At 48.2% G+C, this 26,183-nt stretch overlaps 1 protein-coding gene across 3 annotated transcripts in view; it reads right to left on the bottom strand.

Moving 5' to 3' along the window:
* Positions 1-26,183, bottom strand: part of LOC144510205 (vinexin-like) — a 97,156-nt gene that overhangs the window by 40,766 nt on the left and 30,207 nt on the right. For all 3 annotated transcript variants that reach the window (XM_078239698.1, XM_078239696.1, XM_078239697.1), the window contains exons 3-11: positions 25,814-26,068; positions 20,983-21,052; positions 19,354-19,466; positions 16,888-16,951; positions 14,977-15,018; positions 11,618-11,711; positions 10,771-10,885; positions 4,686-4,739; positions 3,301-3,399 (exon numbers count right to left, since the gene is read on the bottom strand). In XM_078239698.1, coding sequence (XP_078095824.1) covers positions 3,301-3,399; positions 4,686-4,739; positions 10,771-10,885; positions 11,618-11,711; positions 14,977-15,018; positions 16,888-16,951; positions 19,354-19,466; positions 20,983-21,052; positions 25,814-26,068 — 906 coding nt within the window. The remainder of the gene's footprint in view (positions 1-3,300; positions 3,400-4,685; positions 4,740-10,770; positions 10,886-11,617; positions 11,712-14,976; positions 15,019-16,887; positions 16,952-19,353; positions 19,467-20,982; positions 21,053-25,813; positions 26,069-26,183) is intronic.

Genomic DNA, 26,183 nt, shown 5'->3' with positions numbered 1-26,183 from the left:
AAAGTCCAACAGGTTTATTTGGTAGCAAATGCCATTAGCTTTCGGAGCGCTGCTCCTTCGTCAGATGGAGTGGAAATTTGAGAGCAGATTTCCACTCCATCTGACGAAGGAGCAGCGCTCCGAAAGCGAATGGCATTTGCTACCAAATAAACCTGTTGGACTTTAACCTGGTGTTGTTAAACTTCTCACTGTGTATTAATGACCCAGACTGTGGTGTTTAGGGCATCATTTCAACATTTGCCGACAGTACCAAGATTGGAAATGTTGTCAGCTGTGATGAGGATAGTCTTGTACTTCAAAAGGGCAAACACCTACTGGTCATAGAGTCATAGAGGTTTACAGCATGGAAACAGGCCATTCGGCCTAACTTGTCCATGCCGCCCTTATTTTTAAAACCGCTAAGCTAATCCCAATTGCCCGCATTTGGCCCATATCCCTCTAGACCCATCGTACCCATGTAACCATCTAAATGCTTTTTATAAGACAAAATTGTACCCGCCTCTACTACTACCTCTGGCAGCTTGTTTCAGACACTCACCACCCTGAGTGTGAAAAAATTGCCCCTCTGGACACTTTTGTATCTCTCCCCTCTCACCTTAAACCCATGCCCTCTAGTTTTAGACTCTCCTACCTTTGGGAAAACATATTGACTATCTAGCTGATCTGTGCCCCTCATTATTTTATAGACCTCTATAAGATCGCCCCTCAGCCTCCTACGCTCCAGAGAAAAAAGTCCCAGTCTATCCAGCTTCTCCTTATAACTCAAACCATCAAGTCCCGGTAGCATTCTAATAGATCTTTTCTGCACTCTTTCTAGTTTAATAATATCCTTTCTATAATAGGGTGACCAGAATTGCACACAGTATTCCAAGTGTGGCCTTACCAATGTCTTGTACTACTTCAACAAGACGTTCCAACTCCTCTATTCAATGTTCTGACTGATGAAACCAAGCATGTCGAATGCCTTCTTCGCCACTCTGTCCACCTGTGACTCCACTTTCAAGGAGCTATGAACATGTACCCCTAGATCTCTTTGTTCTGTAACTCTCCCCAACGCTCTACCATTAACTGAGTAAGTCCTGCCCTGGTTCAATCTACCAAAATGCATCACCTCGCATTTGTCTAAATTAAACTCCATCTGCCATTCGTCAGCCCACTGGCCCAATTGATCAAGATCCTGTTGGAATTGGAGATAACTTTCTTCACTGTCCACTATGTCACCAATCTTGGTGTCATCTGCAAACTTACTAACTATGCCTCCCATATTCTCATCCAAATCATTAATACAATATGGTGAACTGGGTAGACAAGTGGCAGACAAAGTTCAATGCAGAGAAGTGTGAGGTGATATATTTTAGCAGAAAGAATATGTAGAGACAGTATAAAACAAAGGGAGGAATTCTTAAAGAGGTGCAGGAACAAAGGGACCTCGACGTATATGTACATAAGTCAGTGAAGATGGCAGGAAATGTTGAGAGAGCAGTTAATCAGCATGTAGTATCTCAGATTTTATTGATGGGGCAGAGTACAAAAGAAAGGTCATGCTGAACTAGTATAAGACAACAGATAGGCCTCATCTGGAACACTGTGACCTGTTCTAGGTACCATACTTGAGGAAGGATGTAAAGGTGTTGGAGAGAGTACAGAAGAGATTCACAAGAATGATTCCACAGATAAGAGACACTCCAACCACTGCCTCTATTCATTCAATGGTATTACCATCACTGAATCCCCCACTGTCAACATCCTTGGGGTTACCATTGACCAGAAACTCAACTGGACTCACCACATAAACACAGTGGCTACAAGAGCAGGTCAGAGGCGAGGAATACTGCGGTGAGTAACTCACCTCCTGACTCCCCAAAGCCTGTCCACCATCTACAATGCACAAGTCAGGAGTGTGATGGAACACTCCCCACTTGCCTGGATGGGTGCAACTCCAACAACACTGAAGAAGCTCGACACCATCCAGGACAAAGCAGCCCCGCTTGATTGGCACCCCATCCACAAATATTCAATCCCTCCATCAACAACACTCAGTAGCAGCAGTGTGTACTATCTACAAGATGCATTGCAGCAATTCACCAAAGATCCTTAGACAGCACCTTCCAAAGCCACGACCACTTCCATCTAGAAGGACAAGGGCAGCAGATACATGGGAACACCACCACCTGCAAGTTCCCCTCCAAGCCATTCACCATCCTGACTTGGAAATATATCACCGTTCCTTTGCAGTCACTGGGACAAAATCCTGGAATTCCCTCCCTAACGGCATTGTGGGTCAACCCACAGCACGTGGACTGCAGCGATTCAAGAAGGCAGCTCGCCACTTCTCAAGAGCAACTCGGGATGGGCAATAAATGCTGGCCAGCCAGCGACACACATGTCCCACAAATGAATAAAAAATAAGGAAATGTTGCTCAGGAGGCTGAGAGGAAACCTGATAGAGGAATTCAAGATCCTGAGGATAAATAGTGAGAAACTGTTCCTGCTCAAGAGAGCAACAAGAACCAGAGGGCACAGGTGTAAAATAAGCAGTAATGTGCAGAAACTGACGTTCACTCAGTCTGGGAACTTCCTGGGAGAGTGATGGAGGCAGCTTCAATCGAGGTATTCAGAAGGAAATTGGATTGCTATCTGAAATAAAAAACACATGCAAAGTTATGGAGAATGGGAATCAGTAGAATGCTCTTTCAGAAAGCCACTGCAGACTCAATGGGCTGAATGGCCTCCTTCTGCACTGTACAGATTCTGTGAAAATGTCTCCAGCTACTTCACAGAAGTGCCATTGAGCCAGAGAGATATTAGCACAGCTGTCGGAAGAGCTGGGTTTATAGGGGTGAAAGAAGGAGAGAGCAATAGAGAGGGCAAAGCGGTTAGGGGACAAATTGGAAATCTTCAGACCCAGACAGCTGACAGTACAGTCGCCAATGATGGAGTGATTGGAAGCGAGGATGTATCAGAGGTCAGATTGCAGTAATCTTAGTGAACTGTAGGCTGGACAAGATGACAGGGATAGTGAGGGACAAAGTTATAAAGGATGTGAGAATTTTATAATTGAGCTGTCGTTTATCCAGGATTGAAAGTACAACCCATAGTCACAGACTATGAGGCATGATGTGTGAACAGGACTTGCTCTGAGTTAGCAAACAGACAGCAGAGTTTCAGAGAAGAGGGCTGGAAGACAAAATGTCAGCCTGGAGTGTGTTGGAAGCAGTGAGTGGAACAGCTAAGTTAGTGTTCAGGATTGAGTGCAAAGCTGCCTGAAGTCAGGGTGACTGTTAGCAGGGAAATCAGTACCTGGGACGTCCTCTCTCTCTTTGCCAGCCGCAGTTTGAGGTTCTTCAGATCAGAATCTAACTCCGCCCCCAGCTGGCTCAACTCTTTCTCGAGTGAAAGCTGCACCAATAAACAGGAGAAATAGTTAGGGATGCTCCAGACTGGCAAACTACAATCTTCAGTTGCACTGGGCCACGACACTGATACAGGAACAAGATTGTGGACATTCTTAGACATTTCAGGACACTGAGCAGTTGCTTAAATTCCTCACCTCTGGGTGCCAATGCATACACAGCCCACCCAACCTCTTAACAATCCCAATGATCCTTCAGCGTTGGGTTTTTGTCTGAGATTCATTCTCCCTCTCTGTACCACCACCACACCATCTCTCTCTCTCTCTCTGTCACCATCCCTCTCCCTCTCTCCCCAATTGTCTCACCACATTTCACTCCCTACCTCTCTTTCCATCTGTCTCTCTCCATCCCTGTCACTTTTCGTATTTATCTCTATCTCTGTCTGTCTCTCTCCCACCGAACCCCTCTCCCCCATCTCCCGCTCTCTCCCAGTCCTTCTCAGTCTCTCTCCACATCTCTGTCGCTCTTTCTATCTCGAGGATATTCCTGTCACTTGGTGCTGTCCTTCTCTGCCCCACTCTGTCCTCTGCTCAACTCCCTGTCAGGCCTCCCTTTCCCCCTCTCTCCCCAATTGTTTCGATTAACTGCCTCGGGGATTACTATCTGCAGTGGGCAGAGAGCAAGAGTCAGGTATAGTAGCACAATGAGGGGCGTGTCACAAACACGGCCCAGAGCACACTCGTCTGATTTGGAGGTTACATAAGAACTGGGAGCGGGAGTCGCCCATCTGGCCCCTCGAGCCTGCTCCGCCATTCAATAAGATCATGGCTGATCTTTTTGTGGACTCAGCTCCACTTACCCGCCCGCTCACCATAACCCTTAATTCCTTTACTGTTCAAAAATTTATCTATCGTTGCCTTAAAAACATTCAATGAGGTAGCCTCAACTGCTTCACTGGGCAGGGAATTCCACAGATTCACAACCCTTTGTGTGAAGAAGTTCTTCCTCAACTCTGTCCTAAATCTGCTCCCCCTTATTTTGAGGCCATGCCCCCGAGTTCTACTTTCACCCGCCAGTGGAAACAACTTCCCTGCTTCTATCTTATCTATTCCCTTCATAATCTTATATATTTCTGTAAGATCTCCCCTCATTCTTCTGAATTCCAATGAGTATAGCCCCAGTCTACTCAGTCTCTCCTTCTAAGCCAACCCTCTCAGCTCCGGAATCAACCTAGTGAATCTCCTCTGCACCCCCTCCAGTGCCAGTATAATCCTTTCTCAAGTAAGGTGATTGGAGATGGGGATAGTTAAGATATTCAGCACAGTCCCTTACCTCAACTGAGTTCGACAGTCTCCTCGTTGGTGAGCTCAGAACTGAAGACACATCCTAAATAATTGGAAAAAAACAGTAATGTTAGAGGAGGTATTGGGGGACTGACAAACAGGAGGTACCGAATCGCCCAATGCCCTGTGTTACTGACTGTATCTCTACTGATGTTAATCCAGCTCCCTCACACTGTCACTCAGTAACCCCTCTCCCCCAGCACCCTGTGTTACTGACTGTATCTCTACTGATGTTAATCCAGCTCCCTCACACTGTCACTCAGTAACCCCTCTCCCCCAGCACCCTGTGTTACTGACTGTATCTGTACTGATGTTAATCCAGCTCCCTCACACTGTCACTCAGTAACCCCTCTCCCGCAGCACCCTGTGTTACTGACTGTATCTCTCCTGATGTTAATCCAGCTCCCTCACACTGTCACTCAGTAACCCCTCTCCCCCCAGCGCCCTGTGTTACTGACTGTATCTCTACTGATGTTAATCCAGCTCCCTCACACTGTCACTCAGTAACCCCTCTCCCCCAGCACCCTGTGTTACTGACTGTATCTGTACTGATGTTAATCCAGCTCCCTCACACTGTCACTCAGTAACCCCTCTCCCCCAGCACCCTGTGTTACTGACTGTATCTGTACTGATGTTAATCCAGCTCCCTCACACTGTCACTCAGTAACCCCTCTCCCGCAGCACCCTGTGTTACTGACTGTATCTCTACTGATGTTAATCCAGCTCCCTCACACTGTCACTCAGTAACCCCTCTCCCCCAGCACCCTGTGTTACTGACTGTATCTCTACTGATGTTAATCCAGCTCCCTCACACTGTCACTCAGTAACCCCTCGCCCCCAGCACCCTGTGTTACTGACTGTATCTCTCCTGATGTTAATCCAGCTCCCTCACATTGTCACTCAGTAACCCCTATCTCCCGCAGCACCCTGTGATACTGACTGTATCTCTACTAATGTTAATCCAGCTCCCTCACACTGTCACTCAGTAATCCCTCTCCCCCAGCACCCTGTGTTACTGACTGTAACTCTAATAATGTTAATCCAGCTCCCTCACAATGTCACTCAGTACCCCCTCTCCCCCAGCACCCTGTGTTACTGACTGTATCTCTACTGCTTGCCTTTATAGGACGGGGTATAGAGTATAAAAGCTGGAGTCTGATGATGCAGCTGTGTAGAACGCTGGTTCGGCCACATTTGGAGTACTGCGTCCAGTTCTGGTCGCCGCACTACCAGAAAGACGTGGAGGCGTTACAGAGAGTGCAGAGAAGGTTTACCAGGATGTTGCCTGATATGGAGGGTCTTAGCTATGAGGAGAGATTGGGTAAACTGGGGTTGTTCTCCCTGGAAAGACGGAGAATGAGGGGAGATCTAATAGAGGTGTACAAGATTATGAAGGGGATAGATAGGGTGAACAGTGGGAAGGTTTTTCCCAGATCAGAAGTGACGATCACGAAGGGTCACGGGCTCAAGGTGAGAGGGGCGAAGTATAACTCAGATATTAGAGGGATGTTTTTTACACAGAGGGTGGTGGGGGCCTGGAATGCGCTGCCAAGTAGGGTGGTGGAGGCAGGCACGCTGACACCGTTTAAGACTTACCTGGATAGTCACATGAGCAGCCTGGGAATGGAGGGATACAAACGATTGGTCTAGTTGGACCAATGAGCGGCACAGGCTTGGAGGGCCGAAGGGCCTGTTTCCTGTGCTGTACTGTTCTTTGATGTTAATCCAGCTCCCTCACACTGTCACTCAGTAACCCCTCTCCCCCAGCACCCTGTGTTACTGACTGTATCTCTCCTGATGTTAATCCAGCTCCCTCACACTGTCACTCAGTAATCCCTCTCCCCCAGCACCCTGTGTTACTGACTATATCTCTACTGATGTTAATCTAATTCCCTCACACTGTCACTCAGTAATCCCTCTCCCCCCAGCACCCTGTGTCACTGACTGTATATCTACTAATGTTAATCCAGTTCCTTCACGCTGTCACTCAGTAATCCTTCTTCCCCCTGCACCCTGTGTTACTGACTGTATCTGTACTGATGTTAATCCAGCTCCCTCACACTGTCACTCAGTAACCCCTCTCCCGCAGCACCCTGTGTTACTGACTGTATCTCTCCTGATGTTAATCCAGCTCCCTCACACTGTCACTCAGTAACCCCTCTCCCACAGCACCCTGTGTTACTGACTGTATCTGTACTGATGTTAATCCAGCTCCCTCACACTGTCACTCAGTAACCCCTCTACCCCAGCACCCTGTGTTACTGACTGTATCTCTCCTGATGTTAATCCAGCTCCCTCACACTGTCACTCAGTAACCCCTCTACCCCAGCACCCTGTGTTACTGACTGTATCTCTCCTGATGTTAATCCAGCTCCCTCACACTGTCACTCAGTAACCCCTCTACCCCAGCATCCTGTGTTACTGACTGTATCTCTCCTGATGTTAATCCAGCTCCCTCACACTGTCACTCAGTAACCCCTCTCCCCCAGCGCCCTGTGTTACTGACTGTGTCTGTACTGATGTTAATCCAGCTCCCTCACACTGTCACTCAGTAACCCCTCTCCCCCAGCACCCTGTGTTACTGACTGTATCTCTCCTGATGTTAATCCAGCTCCCTCTCACTGTCACTCAGTACCCCTCTCCCCCAACACCCTGTGTTACTGACTGTATCTCTCCTGATGTTAATCCAGCTCCCTCACACTGTCACTCAGTAACCCCTCTCCCCCCAGCACCCTGTGTTACTGACTGTATCTGTACTGATGTTAATCCAGCTCCCTCACACTGTCACTCAGTAACCCCTCTACCCCAGCACCCTGTGTTACTGACTGTATCTCTCCTGATGTTAATCCAGCTCCCTCACACTGTCACTCAGTAACCCCTCTACCCCAGCACCCTGTGTTACTGACTGTATATCTACTAATGTTAATCCAGTTCCTTCACGCTGTCACTCAGTAATCCTTCTTCCCCCTGCACCCTGTGTTACTGACTGTATCTGTACTGATGTTAATCCAGCTCCCTCACACTGTCACTCAGTAACCCCTCTCCCGCAGCACCCTGTGTTACTGACTGTATCTCTCCTGATGTTAATCCAGCTCCCTCACACTGTCACTCAGTAACCCCTCTCCCACAGCACCCTGTGTTACTGACTGTATCTGTACTGATGTTAATCCAGCTCCCTCACACTGTCACTCAGTAACCCCTCTACCCCAGCACCCTGTGTTACTGACTGTATCTCTCCTGATGTTAATCCAGCTCCCTCACACTGTCACTCAGTAACCCCTCTACCCCAGCACCCTGTGTTACTGACTGTATCTCTCCTGATGTTAATCCAGCTCCCTCACACTGTCACTCAGTAACCCCTCTACCCCAGCATCCTGTGTTACTGACTGTATCTCTCCTGATGTTAATCCAGCTCCCTCACACTGTCACTCAGTAACCCCTCTCCCCCAGCGCCCTGTGTTACTGACTGTGTCTGTACTGATGTTAATCCAGCTCCCTCACACTGTCACTCAGTAACCCCTCTCCCCCAGCACCCTGTGTTACTGACTGTATCTCTCCTGATGTTAATCCAGCTCCCTCTCACTGTCACTCAGTACCCCTCTCCCCCAACACCCTGTGTTACTGACTGTATCTCTCCTGATGTTAATCCAGCTCCCTCACACTGTCACTCAGTAACCCCTCTCCCCCAGCACCCTGTGTTACTGATTGTATCTCTCCTGATGTTAATCCAGCTCCCTCACACTGTCACTCAGTAACCCCTCTCCCCCAGCACCCTGTGTTACTGACTGTATCTGTACTGATGTTAATCCAGCTCCCTCACACTGTCACTCAGTAACCCCTCTCCCCAGCACCCTGTGTTACTGACTGTATCTCTCCTGATGTTAATCCAGCTCCCTCACACTGTCACTCAGTAACCCCTCTCCCCCAGCACCCTGTGTTACTGACTGTATCTCTCCTGATGTTAATCCAGCTCCCTCACACTGTCAGTCAGTAACCCCTCTCCCCCAACACCCTGTGTTACTGACTGTATCTCTCCTGATGTTAATCCAGCTCCCTCACACTGTCATTCAGTAACCCCTCTCCCCCAGCACCCTGTGTTACTGGCTGTATCTCTCCTGATGTTAATCCAGCTCCCTCACACTGTCAGTCAGTAACCCCTCTCCCCCAACACCCTGTGTTACTGACTGTATCTCTCCTGATGTTAATCCAGCTCCCTCACACTGTCATTCAGTAACCCCTCTCCCCAGCACCCTGTGTTACTGACTGTATCTCTCCTGATGTTAATCCAGCTCCCTCTCACTGTCACTCAGTACCCCTCTCCCCCAACACCCTGTGTTACTGGCTGTATCTGTACTGATGTTAATCCAGCTCCCTCACACTGTCACTCAGTAACCCCTCGCCCCCAGCACCCTGTGTTACTGACTGTATCTCTCTTGATATTAATCCAGCTCCCTCACACTGTCACTCAGTAACCCCTCTCCCCCAGCACCCTGTGTTACTGACTGTATCTGTACTGATGTTAATCCAGCTCCCTAGATATGCCACTCAGGAACAAGCTGGAAGATTTGGTGTTACAGTTTGCAAGGATTTACAGATCCCTGGTTGCTGATGGGCCTCTGGTCAGTCTGATGTTTGCACTGGTCAGACCTGAGTTTGTACAATCTGACGGAGCAGAGGGTGAGCTTGTTGTGAGAGATTCTTACAACCTCCATCTGTCACAAGCTCAGACTGACTGACTGCAGAGAGAGAGAGAGAGAGAGAGCGGGTGTTCACAGCCCGATGCAGTGACATGTCCCCCTCCCTCTCCAGAGAGAGAGGACAGATTATCAACAAGGAGATACCAATTATTAGAGAAAGAGAGAGATGGAGGGAGTGAGAGGGGTTGGAGGGAGTGAGAGGGGGGTGGAGGGAGCGAGAGGGGGGTGGAGGGAGCAAGAGGGGGGTGGAGGGAGCGAGAGGGGGGTGGAGGGAGCGAGAGGGGGGTGGAGGAGCGAGAGGAGGGTGGAGGGAGTGGGACGGGGTGGAAGGTGCGAGAGGGGGGTGGAGGGCGCGGGAGGGGGATGGAGGGAGTGAGAGGGGGGTTGGGGGAGCGGGAGGGGGTAGAAGATGCGAGAGGGGGGTGGAGGGCGCGGGAGGGGGATGGAGGGCGCGAGAGGGGGATGGAAGGCGTGGGAGGGGGATGGAGGGCGCGGGAGGGGGATGGAGGGACTGAGAGGGGGGTGGAGGGCGCGGGAGGGGGATGGAGGGAGTGAGAGGGGAGTGGAGGGCGCGAGAGGGGGATGGAGGGAGCGGGAGGGGGATGGAGGGAGCGGGAGGGGGTGGAAGGTGCGAGAGGGGCTGGAGGGCGCGAGAAGGGGATGGAGGGAGTGAGAGGGGGATGGAGGGAGTGAGGGGGGGCTGGAGAGAGTGAAGGGGGGTGGAAGAAGCGAGAGGGAGGTGGAGGGAGCGAGAGGGAGGTGGAGGGAGCGAGAGGGGGATGGAGAGAGTGAGGGGGTGGTGGGAGTGAGGGGGATTGAGGGAGCGAGGGGGGATTGACGGAGCAAGAGGGGGATGGAGGGAGCGAGAGGAGTAGGGTTTGGGAGAGAGGACAAGAGGGAGGGGTGATGAGATGTGGGGCAACAAGAGGGGAAGGGGGCAATGAGATGTGAGCATGAGATGGGGGAACGAGAGTAGGGAAAGCAAGATGGTGAGAAGAGATAAGATGGTGGGAGAGACAGGGAAGATGGAGGGAGGATCTAGCGAGTGGGAGATAAAGGGGGAGGAGAGAGGGGGAAGACAGTGAGAAGGAGAAGGAGGAGAGTTAGAGCGAGGGACTGATATGGATAGGGATAGATGCAGAGGTATATCGAGAGACAGACCGAGAGATAGAGAGATAGTAAGTGAGAGAGGTACAGGGCAGTATAGAGACATAGAAAGAGAGATAGAGATAGGGAAGGATTAAAGACTGAGAGAGGGATAGAGAGTGAAGGAACGAGAGATAGGGAAAGAGAGAGAGAGAGTATAGAGAGAGTGAGATAGATAGAGAGAGGATAAACAGAGGGTGATGTGAGAAAGCACAGCGAGAAGGAACTGACCTGTTGCTCAGGCCTCTGGACTGTCCAGTCTTGTGGCTCATAGTTGAATATACTCCTGTGCTGAGCCTGCAGCCTGTGGCCTTCACTCTGCACCCCTCTGAGTTCCAGCTCCTTCCTGCAGACCAGAAAGGAAATGCCAAATCAAATCTTATGGTTGTTCAGGGAGATGCGAGCTGAGTCTGAGTTTCTTGGTGAAACTCCACATCTGACAACATGTTGAGACTCTCGTCTGTGGCTGGACTGAACACAAACACATCGCTCACATTCCACAGTCACTATTTCATCGTTTGCTCACAGCAGACAAAGCAACATCTTCTTTCAGCTCTCTGTATTCTCAGCACTTTGGCTCGTGTCTGAGAGGGAACTTGGTCTCTCTGCCACCCCTTTCTGTGGGCCTGAACATGGGAACAGGAGGAGGCCATTCAGCCCCTCTGTCTGATTGAGTGGGAAGGGTGGAAAGGGAGAGGGGAGAATGGCATAGGGGAGATGGTCTTGGGCACGGGCTGCCAGCATCTCTATTAGCTGCAGCCTCCAGCCATTTCATCCTTGGATCAGGCATTGTGCTGTTGAAGGAATGCTTAGACTTAGACTGATGTCCCCAGAAGCACCAAGCCAGGATAGTTTGAGTTCTCTCCGGATTTTAACCGTCTAATTAATAAACCTCATCAGGAGTAAACTCCCAACCCCCGTTATGTTTGGCCACTTCAGGGATACTCATTCCACAACACTGCAGACAGGAATGACAGCTGGGGTCATTTGGAAGGAATTTGTGTTCGGTAAAGGGAGGGGAAATTAACCCTTCCTGTTCTGAATCTCCAATGACAGCAAACGTCACCAACATGCCTACCAATGACTCAGGGTGAAATCCGACTGCACAATATCAGATTCTGGTACCTCCACTTCTGGCAAACCGTGAGGAAGGTCACTGGAATGGGATTCTCCTGAAAGAGAAGAGATTGAAATAAGGATCTTCCATATCCTATCTTCATACTTATCAACTCCTTGGCCATTTGCTACCAGACCAGGTGTGGGATTGTGTGAAGTACTCTCCACCTCTCACTCAGTGTTCAAGTCTCACTTCAGGAGCACATGAGCAGAAGGGACAATGCAGTCCCTTGAGACCTAATTACATATACCAGCCTTTGCCTCATAACCTTTGGTATCTTTGTCTCCCAAAACTTTTCTCAATCTCAGATTTCAAATTAACAACTGCTCGATCATTTATCATCCTATTATGAACCCGGACTTTACAAGGCAGTTAGATTTTGAAATGTCTCCTTGAAGTTAGGGTGAAAAAGGGGATGATTATTTCGAAATAAACACCTCCGCTTGGATACAGGCCCATGTAATCTGGTTGCCATGAGGGAGAGAGTCGAATGGAAATCATTTGATGGTTCTCACATCTGTACACAAAAGGCACAGCCTTTTTGTGAGACACAGGGAGAAGCAGACAAAGTAGCTACTGCTGTGTGGGGAAGCTGAGAAGGACTGTTTTATGCTAACAACAAGGAAGATGCCTGTGTTTTGTTTGTTTTCTGTTTGAAAGGGAAGGGACAGATGGGACCTTTGGAGATTCAAGGAACCAGGAGTTTGCTGGTGAAAATCAGATTTAGAGAATTCATGCTGAGTGTAACAATTTTTGAAGTACACTAAGTTTTGACCTAGCACAGCAGGGAGAAGTGAGCCAGCTGGAGGGTGGGGAGTCACAGAGGGATAGTTTCTATAGTGTTACACATCTGTTAAAAGCATGGTGCACAGCAAAGGTGCACTTTGATTCCGTTAGTTAATGTGGGTGTACCTTTTCTTTAGCATGGTGTATTATTTGCCTGTTACGTATTGCTTGATTTATGTTGATTTCAGCTTGTTTGTTACAGTAAAATTCTTCAAATGTGAAATCTTGTTCCTCAGCTCTTTCTATTGGTCGCTGGGAAATTCAGCTGTTAAATTATCAATCTCTGGGGATTGTAACAATTTGTGGAAGAGAGTTCCAAACTTCTGCCCTCCTTTTTGTGTGCCCATGTGTCCCGTTCAGTGGCTTTAATTATCTCCAAGTAATGGAAATAATTTCTCTCAATCTACCCTTACAGTAAATCTTGATCAAATCACCCCTTAACTTCTAAACTCCAGTCATTACAAATCAATGACTTGGGTGATGAAATCGAGAACCACATGTTCATATTTAGTCGCTTGGTAGTACAGTTCTGGAGTTTTGCTGTAAAAAATACTTTCATTAATCTTTCCTTGAGATTAACTCTGGTATTATTTTATTAATTCAGATTACAAGGCCAATATATCGTGTCATACCCAGAACTGCTAACGGATGTTGTCTAACCAGGGTTTTGAATCGCTGAATCGTGATTTATGTTGACTTGTATTCTGATCTCGAAAGGTAAAGGCCAGCATTCCATTAGACTTTTTGAGTATTTTGTGTGTCTGTCATGGCATTTCAATAATCTACCTCAACCTCCACACTGTTTTTAGCTTCTCCCCATTGAAAAGTATTAGTTATAGAAAGTTCTATGCTCTTTCGGTCCAAAATGGATGACCTGACACAGTTACAGAGCTGCCACAGTTTTGCCTATTCACTTCATCGATCTACACCTCTTTTTCATGTCATGTCCTACCCACAGTAAGGTAAGGGGCAGGAGGTTTAGAGGGGTTTGAGGAAAAACTTTTACACCCAGAGGATGGTGGGAATCTGGAACTCACTGCCTGAAAGGGTGGGAGAGGCAGGAACCCTCAATTTTAAGAAGCATTTAGATGTTTACTTTTAAGTTTAAGTGTATTTTTATTATCACAGGTAGACTACATTAACACTGCAATGAAGTTACTGTGAAAATCCCCTAGTCACCACACTCCAGCTCCTGTTCGGGTACACTGAGGGAGAATTTAGTATGGCCAGTGTACATAACCAGCACATCTTTCGGACTGTGGGAGGAAACCGGAGCAGGCACGGGGAGAATGTGCAAACTCTACACAGACAGTGACCCAAGCCAGGAATTGAACATGGGTCCCTGGTGCTGTGAGGCAGCAGTGCTAAGGGCTGTGCCACCATGCCGTCCTTAAAGGTGAAGTCATTATGGTCCGAGATGACCAAAGGCTGGTGGTGATTTAACCCGAGGACCATCACATCTCAGGCGGTGGGGCAAGATTGAGAAGGCGGGGCCTTCATGAATAACCTTAGCCAGTACGGGAACGAACCTGCACTGTAGGCGTCACCCTGCATCATGAACCAGCCATCCAGCCAACTGAGATAACCAACTAATATACCACTGGAAATGCCATCGTATTCAAGGCTATGGACCAGGTGCTGGAAATGGGATTAAAATAGATAGGTGCTTGATGGCCAGTGCAGACATGATGGGGCAAAAGGGCCTCTTTCTATGCCGTAAAGCTCTATGACAGACTGCCCACAATGCCACATATCTGTGTCATCGGCAAATATAAATATTCCTAAAAAAAAGAGACATGTTACTGAAGCTTTTTGTCTGCACTCATCAGGACAAATGCAAGAAAACCAAATTTCAAAGGGAACAACAAGTTATACTGCATGAGAAAATGGTACTGATGGATTGGCAAGTGCTCTGATTAATCGAGTCATTACCACGGAGAATGGACCAGGAACAGTGTCCCTCACACTTTCACAAGGGTCACTGAACAATAATCTTCTGCCCTTCCAGTCTGTCAATCCTCTGTACTCACCCTGTTCCATATTCCTTCAGCCTCCTTGCCTTCATATGCTGATTTACTCTGTTCTGAAATGTTGCCCTGGTCTCTGCTTCAGTCATGAACTCTGGGAGTGAATGCCACAGACTCATACAAGAAACCCTCTCCCTCCCCTATCCAAATTCTCTTCTGATGCATGTCAGGTAATAAATGCCGGGCTTGCAAGTCACACCCACATCACTCAGAAAGGTAAGCATGAAAACCCTGAACAAAAATCCACAAATAAAACCTTTCAACTCACCAAATACAATAGGGAGGAACATAGGAAGAGGTGGAGGCCATTGAACCCTTCAGCCTGTTGTGACAGTGAGTCAAGTCACAGTTGGTCTGCACCTCAACCTCATTTACCCATCTTTATTCCACATTCTTTGGCCCCCTTCCCGTCAACAAATTAATCAGTTTCAGATCTGAACACTGAACAAGGTTGCTAAGTGTGAAACAAGTGATCTTTATCCAGTGAGAATATATCATTAAACTTACCGTCTGATTGGTCTGTCACATCATTGATGCCAAATTCATCATCTGTTATAAAAGATTAATCAAAAATCCAGATATTTTATTCTGGAAACAGCAAAATACATTTATACAGCGCCTTTCACATTCTCTGGATGTCCAATGCACCTCCCTCCATTTCCCCTTCAATGTCCTTCTCTTGGGATCTCATCCCCCAGGAATCCCTTCAACCCGGAATCTACTCCCCCTCCCCGGAATCCGGAAATCTGATCCCCCTGGAATCCACTTCCCCAAGAATCAACTTCCACCAGAAATCCCCAGCCACAAGGATCCAAGCCTCCAGGAATCTCCTCCCACAGTAATTCCTCCTTCGGAAATCCCTCCCTCACGGAAAGTTATGTCCCTCAAGAATGGGTGCCAAGGTGGCACAGTGGTTGGCAGTGCTGCCACACAGCTCCAGAGACCCAGGTTCAATTCCCAGTTTGGGTGACTGTCTATGTGGAGTCTGCACGTTCTCCCCGTGTCTGCATGGATTTCCTACAGGTGCTCTGGTTTCCTCCCACAGTCTGAAAGACATGCGGGTTAGGTGCATTGGCCATGCTAAATTCTCCCTCAGTGTGGCGCTGGAGTGTGGCGACTAAGGGATTTTCACAGTAACCTGTGTTGATGTAAGCCTACTTGTGACAATAATAAATAAACTTTACTTTATCATTCTCCCAGTGAACCAACAAAGATCAGAGTCAAAGTTCAGGTGTTTACCCAAAGACATTTGGATTTTAACATTCTTTGATAAAATTATCAGTCATGACTCAGTGGGGAGCAATCTCACTTTGAGTCAATATGTTGTGAGTTCAAACAAACACAGGTAAACATTGGCTACACACCCAGTGTCAATGAGGGAGTGCTGCTCGGTTGGAAATGCCGTCTTGATATTAAGGCTGTGCAGCCTTTCAGGATGTTATAAAATTGAGAAGGGCATTGTATAGGAAAAGTTTAGGAAAAGGGGAAGTGCAACATGATCTGGATGTCATGGTGGAACAGTCGCTGAAGGTTGTCATGCAGGTACAGCAGGCGGTGAGGAAAGCTAATGGCATGTTGGCCTTCATAGCAAGAGGATTTGCGTATGGGAGTAAAGATGTTTTACTGCAGTATACAGGGCTTTAGTGAGTATTGTGTGCAGTTTTGGTCTCCCAGTCTGAGGAAGGACATTCTTGCTGTTGAGGGAGTCCAGTGAAGGTTCACCAGACTGATTCCTGGAATGACAGGACTGACATATGAAGAAAGACTGGATCGACTGGGCTTGTACTCACTGGAATTTAGAAGAATGAGAGGAGAGCTCATGGAAACATATAAAATCCTGACGGGACTGGACAGGCTGGATGTGGGAAGAATGTTCCCGAAGTCCAGAATTAGTGGTCACAGTCTAAGAGTAATGGGTAAGTCATTTAGGATTGAGATGAGGAAGAACGTTTTCACTCAGAGAGTTGTGAACCTGTGGAATTCTCCACCACAGAAAGCTGTTGGGGCCAGTTCGTTAGATGTGTTCAAGAGGGAGCTGGACGTGGCCCTTGTGGTGAAAGGGATCAAGGGGTATGGAGAGAAAGTGAGAGTGGGATACTGAAAGTGCATGATCAGCCATGATCATATTGAATGGCGGAGCAGGCTCGAAGGGCCGAATGGCCACCTCCTGCACCTATTTTCTATAAATGAAAGCCTTTCTTTCTACTTTTCAACCTCAGTTTCTTTTCCTGCTTTTCTCCTCTACTGTTGCCCACTTCCACCTCCTCTCGCCAACCCCCTTCACCCTCCCTCCACCTCCTCTCCTTTCCCTGATTCTTCTCTCCTATCTTACTCTCCTCCCTCCTTTCCATTCCTCTCTCCTCCCTTCCCATCAATCCATGTTCTTACGTGTCACTGAAAGCAATGATGCGCAGTTACCTGTGTGTCTGCTGTGAATCTGTTGAAACATCCTCTTGTACCAGTCCCTGGGCTTGTCCACACTCTGCCCAAAACAAAGAGTCAGATGAGAGAGAAAGAGAGGAAAGGGACAGCTCCATCGAGTGTGCAGCCCCTGATGACCCTGTGTTTTGGTCTATCACAACTTCTGCACCGTTACAATTTCTGAAAAGCAGAAGTGCCTTTGTCCACAATAACTGACATGAATATGTGTCGAAACGCAAGCACTTTTCACTGAGGATTGCTGAGGAGGTGCGCTGCTCACAGCAACTGAAGGAATATCAGGTAAAATCCTATTTGTATTCAAATCAATTTCAGATACAAATGGCTGTGGGATTGCTTTATACTAAGGTTTTCACATAGACTTTGGGAGATAGCTTCATAGACTGGGCATTTCCACTGAGGCTCCCTGTACAGGTGGGTTTGCAACAGGAACACCTTCCCCATAGAGATGTGGGAATGGGCAGGAATTCAAATCTCAGGAATTGGGAACAGGCAATAATCTAGAGTCTGGGAGTGGGAATGGGCAGTAATCCAGAGTCTGGGATTGGGAATGGGCAGTAATCCAGAGTCCGGGATTGGGAATGGGCAGTAATCCAGAGTCCGGGATTGGGAATGGGCAGTAATCCAGATGGAGGATTGGGAACGGGCAGTAATCCAGAGTCCAGGATTGGGAATGGCCAGTGATCCAGATGGAGGATTGGGAACGGGCAGTAATCCAGAGTCTGGGATTGCAATGGGCAGTAATCCAGAGTCCGAGATTGGGAATGGGCAGTAATCCAGAGTTTGCGATTGGGAATGGGCAGTAATCCAGAGTCTGGGATTGGGAACGGGCAGTAATCCAGAGTCTTGGATTGGGAATGGGCCAGTAATCCAGAGTCTGGGATTGGGAATGGGCAATAATCTAGAGTCCAGGATTGGGAACGGCCAGTAATCCAGATGGAGGATTGGGAACGGGCAGTAATCCAGAGTCTGGGATTGCAATGGGCAGTAATCCAGAGTCCGGGATTGGGAATGGGCAGTAATCCACAGTCTGGGATTGAGAATGGGCAATAAATTCAGAGTCTGGGATTGGGAATGGGCAATAAATTCAGAGTCTGGGATTGGGAATGGGCAATAAATTCAGAGTCTGGGATTGGGAATGGGCAGTAAATCCAGAGTCTGGGATTGAGAATGGGCAGTAATTCAGAGTTTGGGATTGGGAATGGGCAGTAATCCAGAGTCTGGGATTGGGAATGGGCAGTAATCCAGAGTCTGGGATTGGGAATGGGCAGTAATCCAGAGTCTGGGATTGGGAGTGGGCAATAATCCAGTGTCTGGGATCGTGAACGGGCAATAATCCAGAGTCCGGGATTGGGAACGGGCAGTAATCCAGAGTCCAGGATTGGGAATGGCCAGTGATCCAGATGCAGGATTGGGAATGGGCAGTAATCCAGAGTCTGGGATTGCAATGAGCAGTAATCCAGAGTCCGGGATTGGGAATGGGCAATAATCCAGAGTCTGGGATTGGGAATGAGCAATAATCCAGAGTCTGGGATTGGGAATGGGCAGTAATCCAGATGCAGGATTGGGAACGGGCAGTAATCCAGAGTCTGGGATTGGGAATGGGCAGTAATCCAGATGCAGGATTGGGAACGGGCAGTAATCCAGAGTCTGGGATTGAGAATGGGCAGTAAATCCAGAGTCTGGGATTGGGAATGGGCAATAAATTCAGAGTCTGGGATTGGGAATGGGCAGTAAATCCAGAGTCTGGGATTGGGAATGGGCAGTAATCCAGAGGCCGGGATTGGAATGGGCAGTAATCCAGAGTCTGGGATTGGGAATGGGCAGTAATCCGGAGTCTGAGATTGGGAATGGGCAGTAATCCGGAGTCTGAGATTGGGAATGGGCAGTAAGTCCAGAGTCTGGGATTGGAATGGGCAGTAATCCAGAGTCTGGGATTGGGAATGGGCAGTAATCCAGAGTCTGGGAGTGGGAATGGGCAATAATCCAGAGTCTGGGAATGGAATGGGCAGTAATCCAGAGTCTGGGATCGGGAATTGGCAGTAATCCAGAGTCTGGGATCGTGAACGGGCAGTAATCCAGAGTCCGGGATTGGGAACGGGTAGTAATCCAGAGTCCAGGATTGGGAATGGCCAGTGATCCAGATGCAGGATTGGGAATGGGCAGTAATCCAGAGTCTGGGATTGCAATGAGCAGTAATCCAGAGTCCGGGATTGGGAATGGGCAATAAATCCAGAGGTCGGGACTGGGAATGGACAGTAATCCAGAGTCTGGGATTAGGAACAGGCAGTAATCCAGAGTGCGGGGAGAGTTCTGTTCAAGGTTTTGAGTGGATGATTTTGATTGGAACGTTGTTACGTATCTTGTGCTTGTCCATCTGACTCTCCCCATGAAGAATAGAGTCACAGTGAGTCAGTCATTTCCTAACTCAGTATCTTCACTCACCGGCCTGGAGGCAATCGGCATTCCCACTTCATCCATTGGACCAGCACCATCATATTTTATCCAGACCTTTTCCCGTCGAGGTCTACTTTTATTCTGCGCTGTTCCGGTATCCACTACAATGGAGTTTGAAAAGTAGGCAATGAGCACAGTGTCTTACAGGGACAAGGTAGAGTGCAGATACAGAATAAAGCTCCCTCTACACTATCCCCATCAAACACTCCCAGGACAGGTACAGCACAGGGTTAGATACAGAGTAAAGCTCCCTCCACACTGTCCCCCATCAAACACTCCCAGGACAGGTACAGCACCGGGTTAGATACAGAGTAAAGCTCCCTCTACACTGTCCCCATCAAACACTCCCAGGACAGGTACAGCACGGGGTTAGATACAGAGTAAAGCTCCCTCTACACTATCCCCATCAAACACTCCCAGGACAGGTACAGCACGGGGTTAGATACAGAGTAAAGCTCCCTCTACACTGTCCCCATCAAACACTCCCAGGACAGGTACAGCACAGGGTTAGATACAGAGTAAAGCTCCCTCTACACTGTCCCCATCAAACACTCCCAGGACAGGTACAGCACGGGGTTAGATACAGAGTAAAGCTCCCTCTACACTGTCCCCATCAAACACTCCCAGGACAGGTACAGCACGGGGTTAGATACAGAGTAAAGCTCCCTCTACACTGTCCCCATCAAACACTCTCAGGACAGGTACAGCACGGGGTTAGATACAGAGTAAAGCTCCCTCTACACTGTCCCCATCAAACACTCTCAGGACAGGTACAGCACGGGGTTAGATACAGGGTAAAGCTCCCTCTACACTGTCCCCATCAAACACTCCCAGGACAGGTACAGCACAGGGTTAGATACAGAGTAAAGCTCCCTCAACACTGTCCCCCATCAAACACTCCCAGGACAGGTACAGCACGGAGTTAGGTACAGAGTAAAGCTCCCTCTACACAGTCCCCATCAAACACTCCCAGGACAGGTACAGCACGGGGTTAGATACAGAGTAAAGCTCCCTCTACACTGTCCCCATCAAACACTCCCAGGACAGGTACAGCACGGGGTTAGATACAGAGTAAAGCTCCCTCAACACTGTCCCCCATCAAACACTCCCAGGACAGGTACAGCACGGAGTTAGGTACAGAGTAAAGCTCCCTCTACACTGTCCCCCATCAAACACTCCCAGGACAGGTACAGCACAGGGTTAGATACAGAGTAAAGCTCCCTCTACACTGTCCCCCATCAAACACTCCCAGGACAGGTACAGCACGGGGTTAGATACAGAGTAAAGCTCTCTCTACACTGTCCCCATCAAACACTCCCAGGACAGGTATAGCACGGGGTTAGATACAGATTAAAGCTCTCTCTACACTGTCCCCATCAAACACTCCCAGGACAGGTATAGCACGGGGTTAGATACAGAGTAAAGCTCCCTCTGCACTGCCCCCATCAAACACTCCCAGGACAGGTACAGCACGGGGTTAGATACAGAGTAAAACACTCCCTACACTGTCTGAAGTGTCAGGTGCAAATGGATGGTAATGTTTTGTGTGCTAACACTCTGTTATGTCTCTCCCCTTGTACACCTCATTCTGAGCTTGATGTATAAATGATCACTTACCCCTGGGGTGATGTGCGAGTGCTGCATCTGGACCTGCAGAGAGTCTTTCAATTCCATTGATCAAAGAAACCTGAGGTATTAGGGAGGGAGGGAAAGGGGAGAGAGAGAGGGTGAAAGAATGAGAGGAAAGGAGGGAGAAAGAGAGAGAAAGGAATTGAGTGAGTAAGAGGAGGAGTGAGAGAGAGAGAGCGCGAGGAAGAGGAAGGGAGAGAGAGAAAAGGGAAGATAGAGGGAGAATGAAGGAGAGAGGGAGGATGGGAGTAAGAGAGGACAGAGGGCCGAAAGAGAGAAGGCAGATGGGAGATGAGGGATTGTGAGGCAAAGAGAGGGTTAAAGGAAGGAAAGGACAGAGAAAGACAGAGTGTTACGTGCAGGAACAGACGACAAGGACACGGAGAGAGGATTCCGAGACATATTGAGAGAGCAAGATTGAGAAAGGAGAGAGAAGAAAGAGAGCGGGAAGAACAGGTACAGAAAGAAAGAGTGAGAATAATATGCAGGCAACAGCAAGAGAAACAAAAGAGAAAAGGAGAGAGTGTGAGCCAGATTATGTGAACGACTAACGATTAATAAACAGAGACCCCTGACTCAAATGTTCTGTTGCACATCTCCAAATGTACCCACTGCGTCTCAGCACAAATCAAAGTAAAAGCAACAGAATCACACCTACAGTCAGGTATCACACACAGTATTGGCCTTGAATGCACAAGTACTGTACCCCAGTGTGTGACAGCAACAGAACTGTAGCCAACATAGAATCATATGATTATAGCACAGGAGGCCATTCATCCCATCATGTCTGCTGGCCCTCTGCTGGAACAATTGACCTAATTTCACTGCCCTGGCTTCTCCTCATAACTCTGCACACAATTCCTTTTCTGATAATCTAATTCCTCATTGAAAGCCTTGATTGAACTTGCCTCCAGAAGTTTCTCCTCATGTCGCCATTGTCAGTGGTTGGTAAGTTGATGGAGAGGATCCTGAGAGACAGGATTTATGATCATCTAGAGAAGTTTAGTATGATCAAAAGTAGTCAGCACGGCTTTGTCAGGGGCAGGTCGTGCCTTACGAGCCTGGTTGAGTTCTTTGAAAATGTGACCAAACACATTGACGAAGGAAGAGCGGTGGATGTGGTCTATATGGACTTCAGCAAAGCGTTCGATAAGGTCCCCCATGCAAGACTTCTTGAGAAAGTGAGAGGGCATGGGATCCAAGGGGCTGTTGCCTTGTGGATCCAGAACTGGCTTGCCTGCAGAAGGCAGAGAGTGGCTGTGGAGGGGTCTTTCTCTGCATGGAGGTCAGTGACCAGTGGAGTGCCCCAGGGATCTGTTCTGGGACCCTTGCTGTTTGTCATTTTCATAAATGACCTGGATGAGGAAGTGGAGGGATGGGTTGGTAAGTTTGCTGACGACACCAAGGTAGGTGGTGTTGTGGATAGTTTGGAGGGATGTCAGAAGTTGCAGCGAGACATAGATAGAATGCAAGACTGGGCGGAGAAGTGGCAGATGGACTTCAACCCGGATAAGTGTGTAGTGATCCATTTTGGCAGATCCAATGGGATGGAGCAGCAGTATAAAATGAAGGGTACCATTCTTAGCAGTGTAGAGGATCAGAAGGACCTTGGGGTCCGGGTCCATAGGACTCTTAAATCGGCCTCGCAGGTGGAGGATGCGGTCAAGAAGGCGTATGGCGTACTAGCCTTCATTAATCGAGGGATTGAGTTTAGGAGTCGGGAGATAATGCTGCAGCTTTATAGGACCCTGGTTAGACCCCACTTGGAGTACTGCGCGCAGTTCTGGTCACCTCATTACAGGAAAGATGTTGAAGCCATTGAAAGGGTGCAGAGGAGATTTACAAGGATGTTGCCTGGATTGGGGGGCATGCCTTATGAGGATAGGTTGAGGGAGCTTGGTCTCTTCTCCCTGGAGAGACGAAGGATGAGAGGTGACCTGATAGAGGTTTACAAGATGTTGAGGGGTCTGGATAGGGTGGACTCTCAGAGGCTATTTCCAAGGGCTGAAATGGTTGCTACGAGAGGACACAGGTTTAAGGTGCTGGGGGGTAGGTACAGGGGGGATGTCAGGGGTAAGTTTTTCACTCAGAGGGTGGTGGGTGAGTGGAATCGGCTGACGTCGGTGGTGGTGGAGGCAAACTCGTTGGGGTCTTTTAAGAGACTTCTGGATGAGTACATGGGATTTAATGGGATTGAGGGCTATAGATAGGCCTAGAGGTGGGGATGTGATCGGCGCAACTTGTGGGCCGAAGGGCCTGTTTGTGCTGTGGCTTTCTATGTTCTATGTTCTATATGCTCCTTTTGTTAATTACTTTAAATCTCTCCCCTCTGGTTCTCGATCCTTCCACCAATGGGAACCGTTTCCATTTTGTGCAGATCCCTCATGATTTTGAACACGTCGATCAAATGTTGTCTCAACCTCTCTTATCTAAGGAAAAAGTCCTCATTTCTCCAATCTATCTCCATGACTTCAGTTCTTTCCCTTTGGAACTAATCTTCTGAATCTCTCTAACATCTTCACATTCTTCTTAGAGTCTGGTGTCCAGAATTGGATGTAATACTCCAGCGAAGGTCAAACCAGTGTTTTATTTTCACGTAACTTTGTAATTTTATACTCTCTGCCCCTATTTATAAATGATGTGGAGTTGCCGGCGTTGGACTGGGGTAAGCACAGTAAGAAGTCTCACAACACCAGGTTAAAGTCCAACAGGTTTCTTTGGCAGCACTAGCTTTCGGAGTCTCAGGTTCCTTCATCAGGTGAGTGAGGACTTGTGTTCACAAACAGGTCATATAGAGACACAAACTCAATTTACAAGATAATGGTTGGAATGCAAGTGTTTACAGGTAATCAAGTCTTAAAGGTACAGACAATGTGAGTGGAGAGAGGGCCAAACACAGGTTAAAGAGATGTGTATTGTCTCCAGACAGGACAGTTAGTGAGATTTTGCAAACCCAGGCAAGTTGTGGGGGTTACAGATAGTGTGACATGAACCCAAGATCCCGGTTGAGGCCATCCTCATCTTTGTGGAACTTGGCTATCAGTTTCTGCTCAGCGATTCTGCGTTGTCCTGTGTCGTGGAGGCCGCCTAGGAGAATGCTTACCCGAAGATCAGAGGCTGAATGCACGCGACTGCTGAAGTGTTCCCCGACTGGAAGGGAACACTCCTGCCTGGTGATTGTCGAGCGGTGTTCATTCATTCGTTGTTGTCGCGTCTGCATGGTCTCCCCAATGTACCATGCCTCGGGACATCCTTTCCTGCAGCGTATCAGGTAGACAACGTTGGCCGAGTCACGAGAGTATGTACCGTGTACCTGGTGGATGGTGTTCTCACGTGAGATAATGGCATCTGTGTCGATGATCTGGCACGTCTTGCAGAGGTTGCTGTGGCAGGGTTGTGTGGTGTCATGGTCACTGTTTTACCCAGCCTTCAGGAGAACAGTGACCACGACACCACACAACCCTGCCACAGCAACCTCTGCAAGACGTGCCAGATCATCGACACAGATGCCATCATCTCACGTGAGAACATCATCCACCAGGTACACGGTACATACTCTTGCAACTCGGCCAACGTTGTCTACCTGATACGCTGCAGGAAAGGATGTCCCGAGGCATGGAGAGACCATGCAGATGTTACGACAACGAATGAATGAACACCGCTCAACAATCACCAGGCAGGAGTGTTCCCTTCCAGCCGGGGAACACTTCAGCAGTCACGGGCATTCAACCTCTGATCTTCAGGTAAGCGTTCTCCAAGGTGGCCTTCACAACACACGACAACGCAGAGTCACTGAGCGGAAACTGATAGCCAAGTTCTGCAGACATGAGGACGGCCTCAACCGGGATCTTGGGTTCATGTCACACTATCTGTAACCCCCACGACTTGCCTGGGCTTGCAAAATCTCACTAACTGTCCTGTCTGGAGACAATACACATCTCTTTAACCTGTGCTTAACCCTCTCTCCACTCACATTGTCTGTACCTTTAAGACTTGATTACCTGTAAAGACTCGCATTCCAACCATTATCTTGTAAATTGAGTTTGTGTCTGTATATGCCCTGTTTGTGAACACAAGTCCTCACTCACCTGATGAAGGAGCCTGAGACTCTGAAAGCTAGTGCTGCCAAATAAACCTGTTGGACTTTAACCTGGTGTTGTGAGACTTCTTACCCTATTTATAAAGTCCAGGATGCCACATGCCTTTTTAACCATGCACTCAATGGACTTACCTTGTATTAAGTTGATCTTTCTCTACACCCTAGCTATGACTGTAACACTACATTCTGCACTCTCTCCTTTCCTTCTCTATGAACAGTATGCTTTGTCTGTATAGCGCGCAAGAAACAATACTTTTCACTGTATGTTAATACATGTGACAATAATAAATCAAATCAAATCAAAGTGAATCACTTCACATTTCACTGCATTAAATTTCACCTGTCACTTGTCTGCCCAGCTCACCAAGCTGTCTACGTCCTTTCAAGTTTAACGATCCTCCTTTCAGTTCACAGTACTTCCAAGTTTTGTATTGGCTGTAAATTTTGAAATTGTGTCCTGTAACCAAGGTCTAGGTGAACTCATATCCGTTAGGAAAAGCAGGGGTCCTAACGCTGACAACCCCCAGGAGAACAGAGCTATAAACATTCCTCCGGTCAAAACAAAACATTCCTCTCCGTTTCCTGTCACTCAGCCAATTTCATATCTAAGTTGCCACTGCCCCTTATATTTCTCAGCTCCGACCTTGCTCCCAAGTATTGTAAGCCAGTGTTATACAGGGACAAGCCTGTAGCCACAGGGACTTAGCCTGAATTCATTACCGGAACAGGCGCTAGTGTTTCATTCCATCCATTGATGGCTGTTTCTGGGCTCGAGTGGATCTGAGTGCTCAGCTGGTTCTGAAGGTGAGTAGGGATGAAGTCATTCAGTGTGGGAGGACTGTCAGAAGGAGAAGCTCTGACTACTTCCATTGGTGGTGGAGTCCTCTTCCGGAACGTTCCACTTGGTTGTTCTGCTAGCTGAACACTCGTGTGTTTAGAAACCAGGAAGATTTTGGGCTGGAAGATGGGACCATCCTGAGGGAAAGAAAGAGGATAAAGGAGATGAGTATTGACAAGAGGCTGGAACAAATCCTGTACCACAATCTATGGGAGAGACTTGTGATCAAACGTTCCAGGATGGGTCTTCACC

This window comes from Mustelus asterias, chromosome 22, assembly GCF_964213995.1.
Source record: "Mustelus asterias chromosome 22, sMusAst1.hap1.1, whole genome shotgun sequence".
In the NCBI taxonomy this organism is placed as follows: domain Eukaryota; kingdom Metazoa; phylum Chordata; class Chondrichthyes; order Carcharhiniformes; family Triakidae; genus Mustelus; species Mustelus asterias.
The sequence above is the reverse complement of the archived record's forward strand: the minus strand, read 5'-3'. Positions and strand labels throughout refer to the sequence as shown.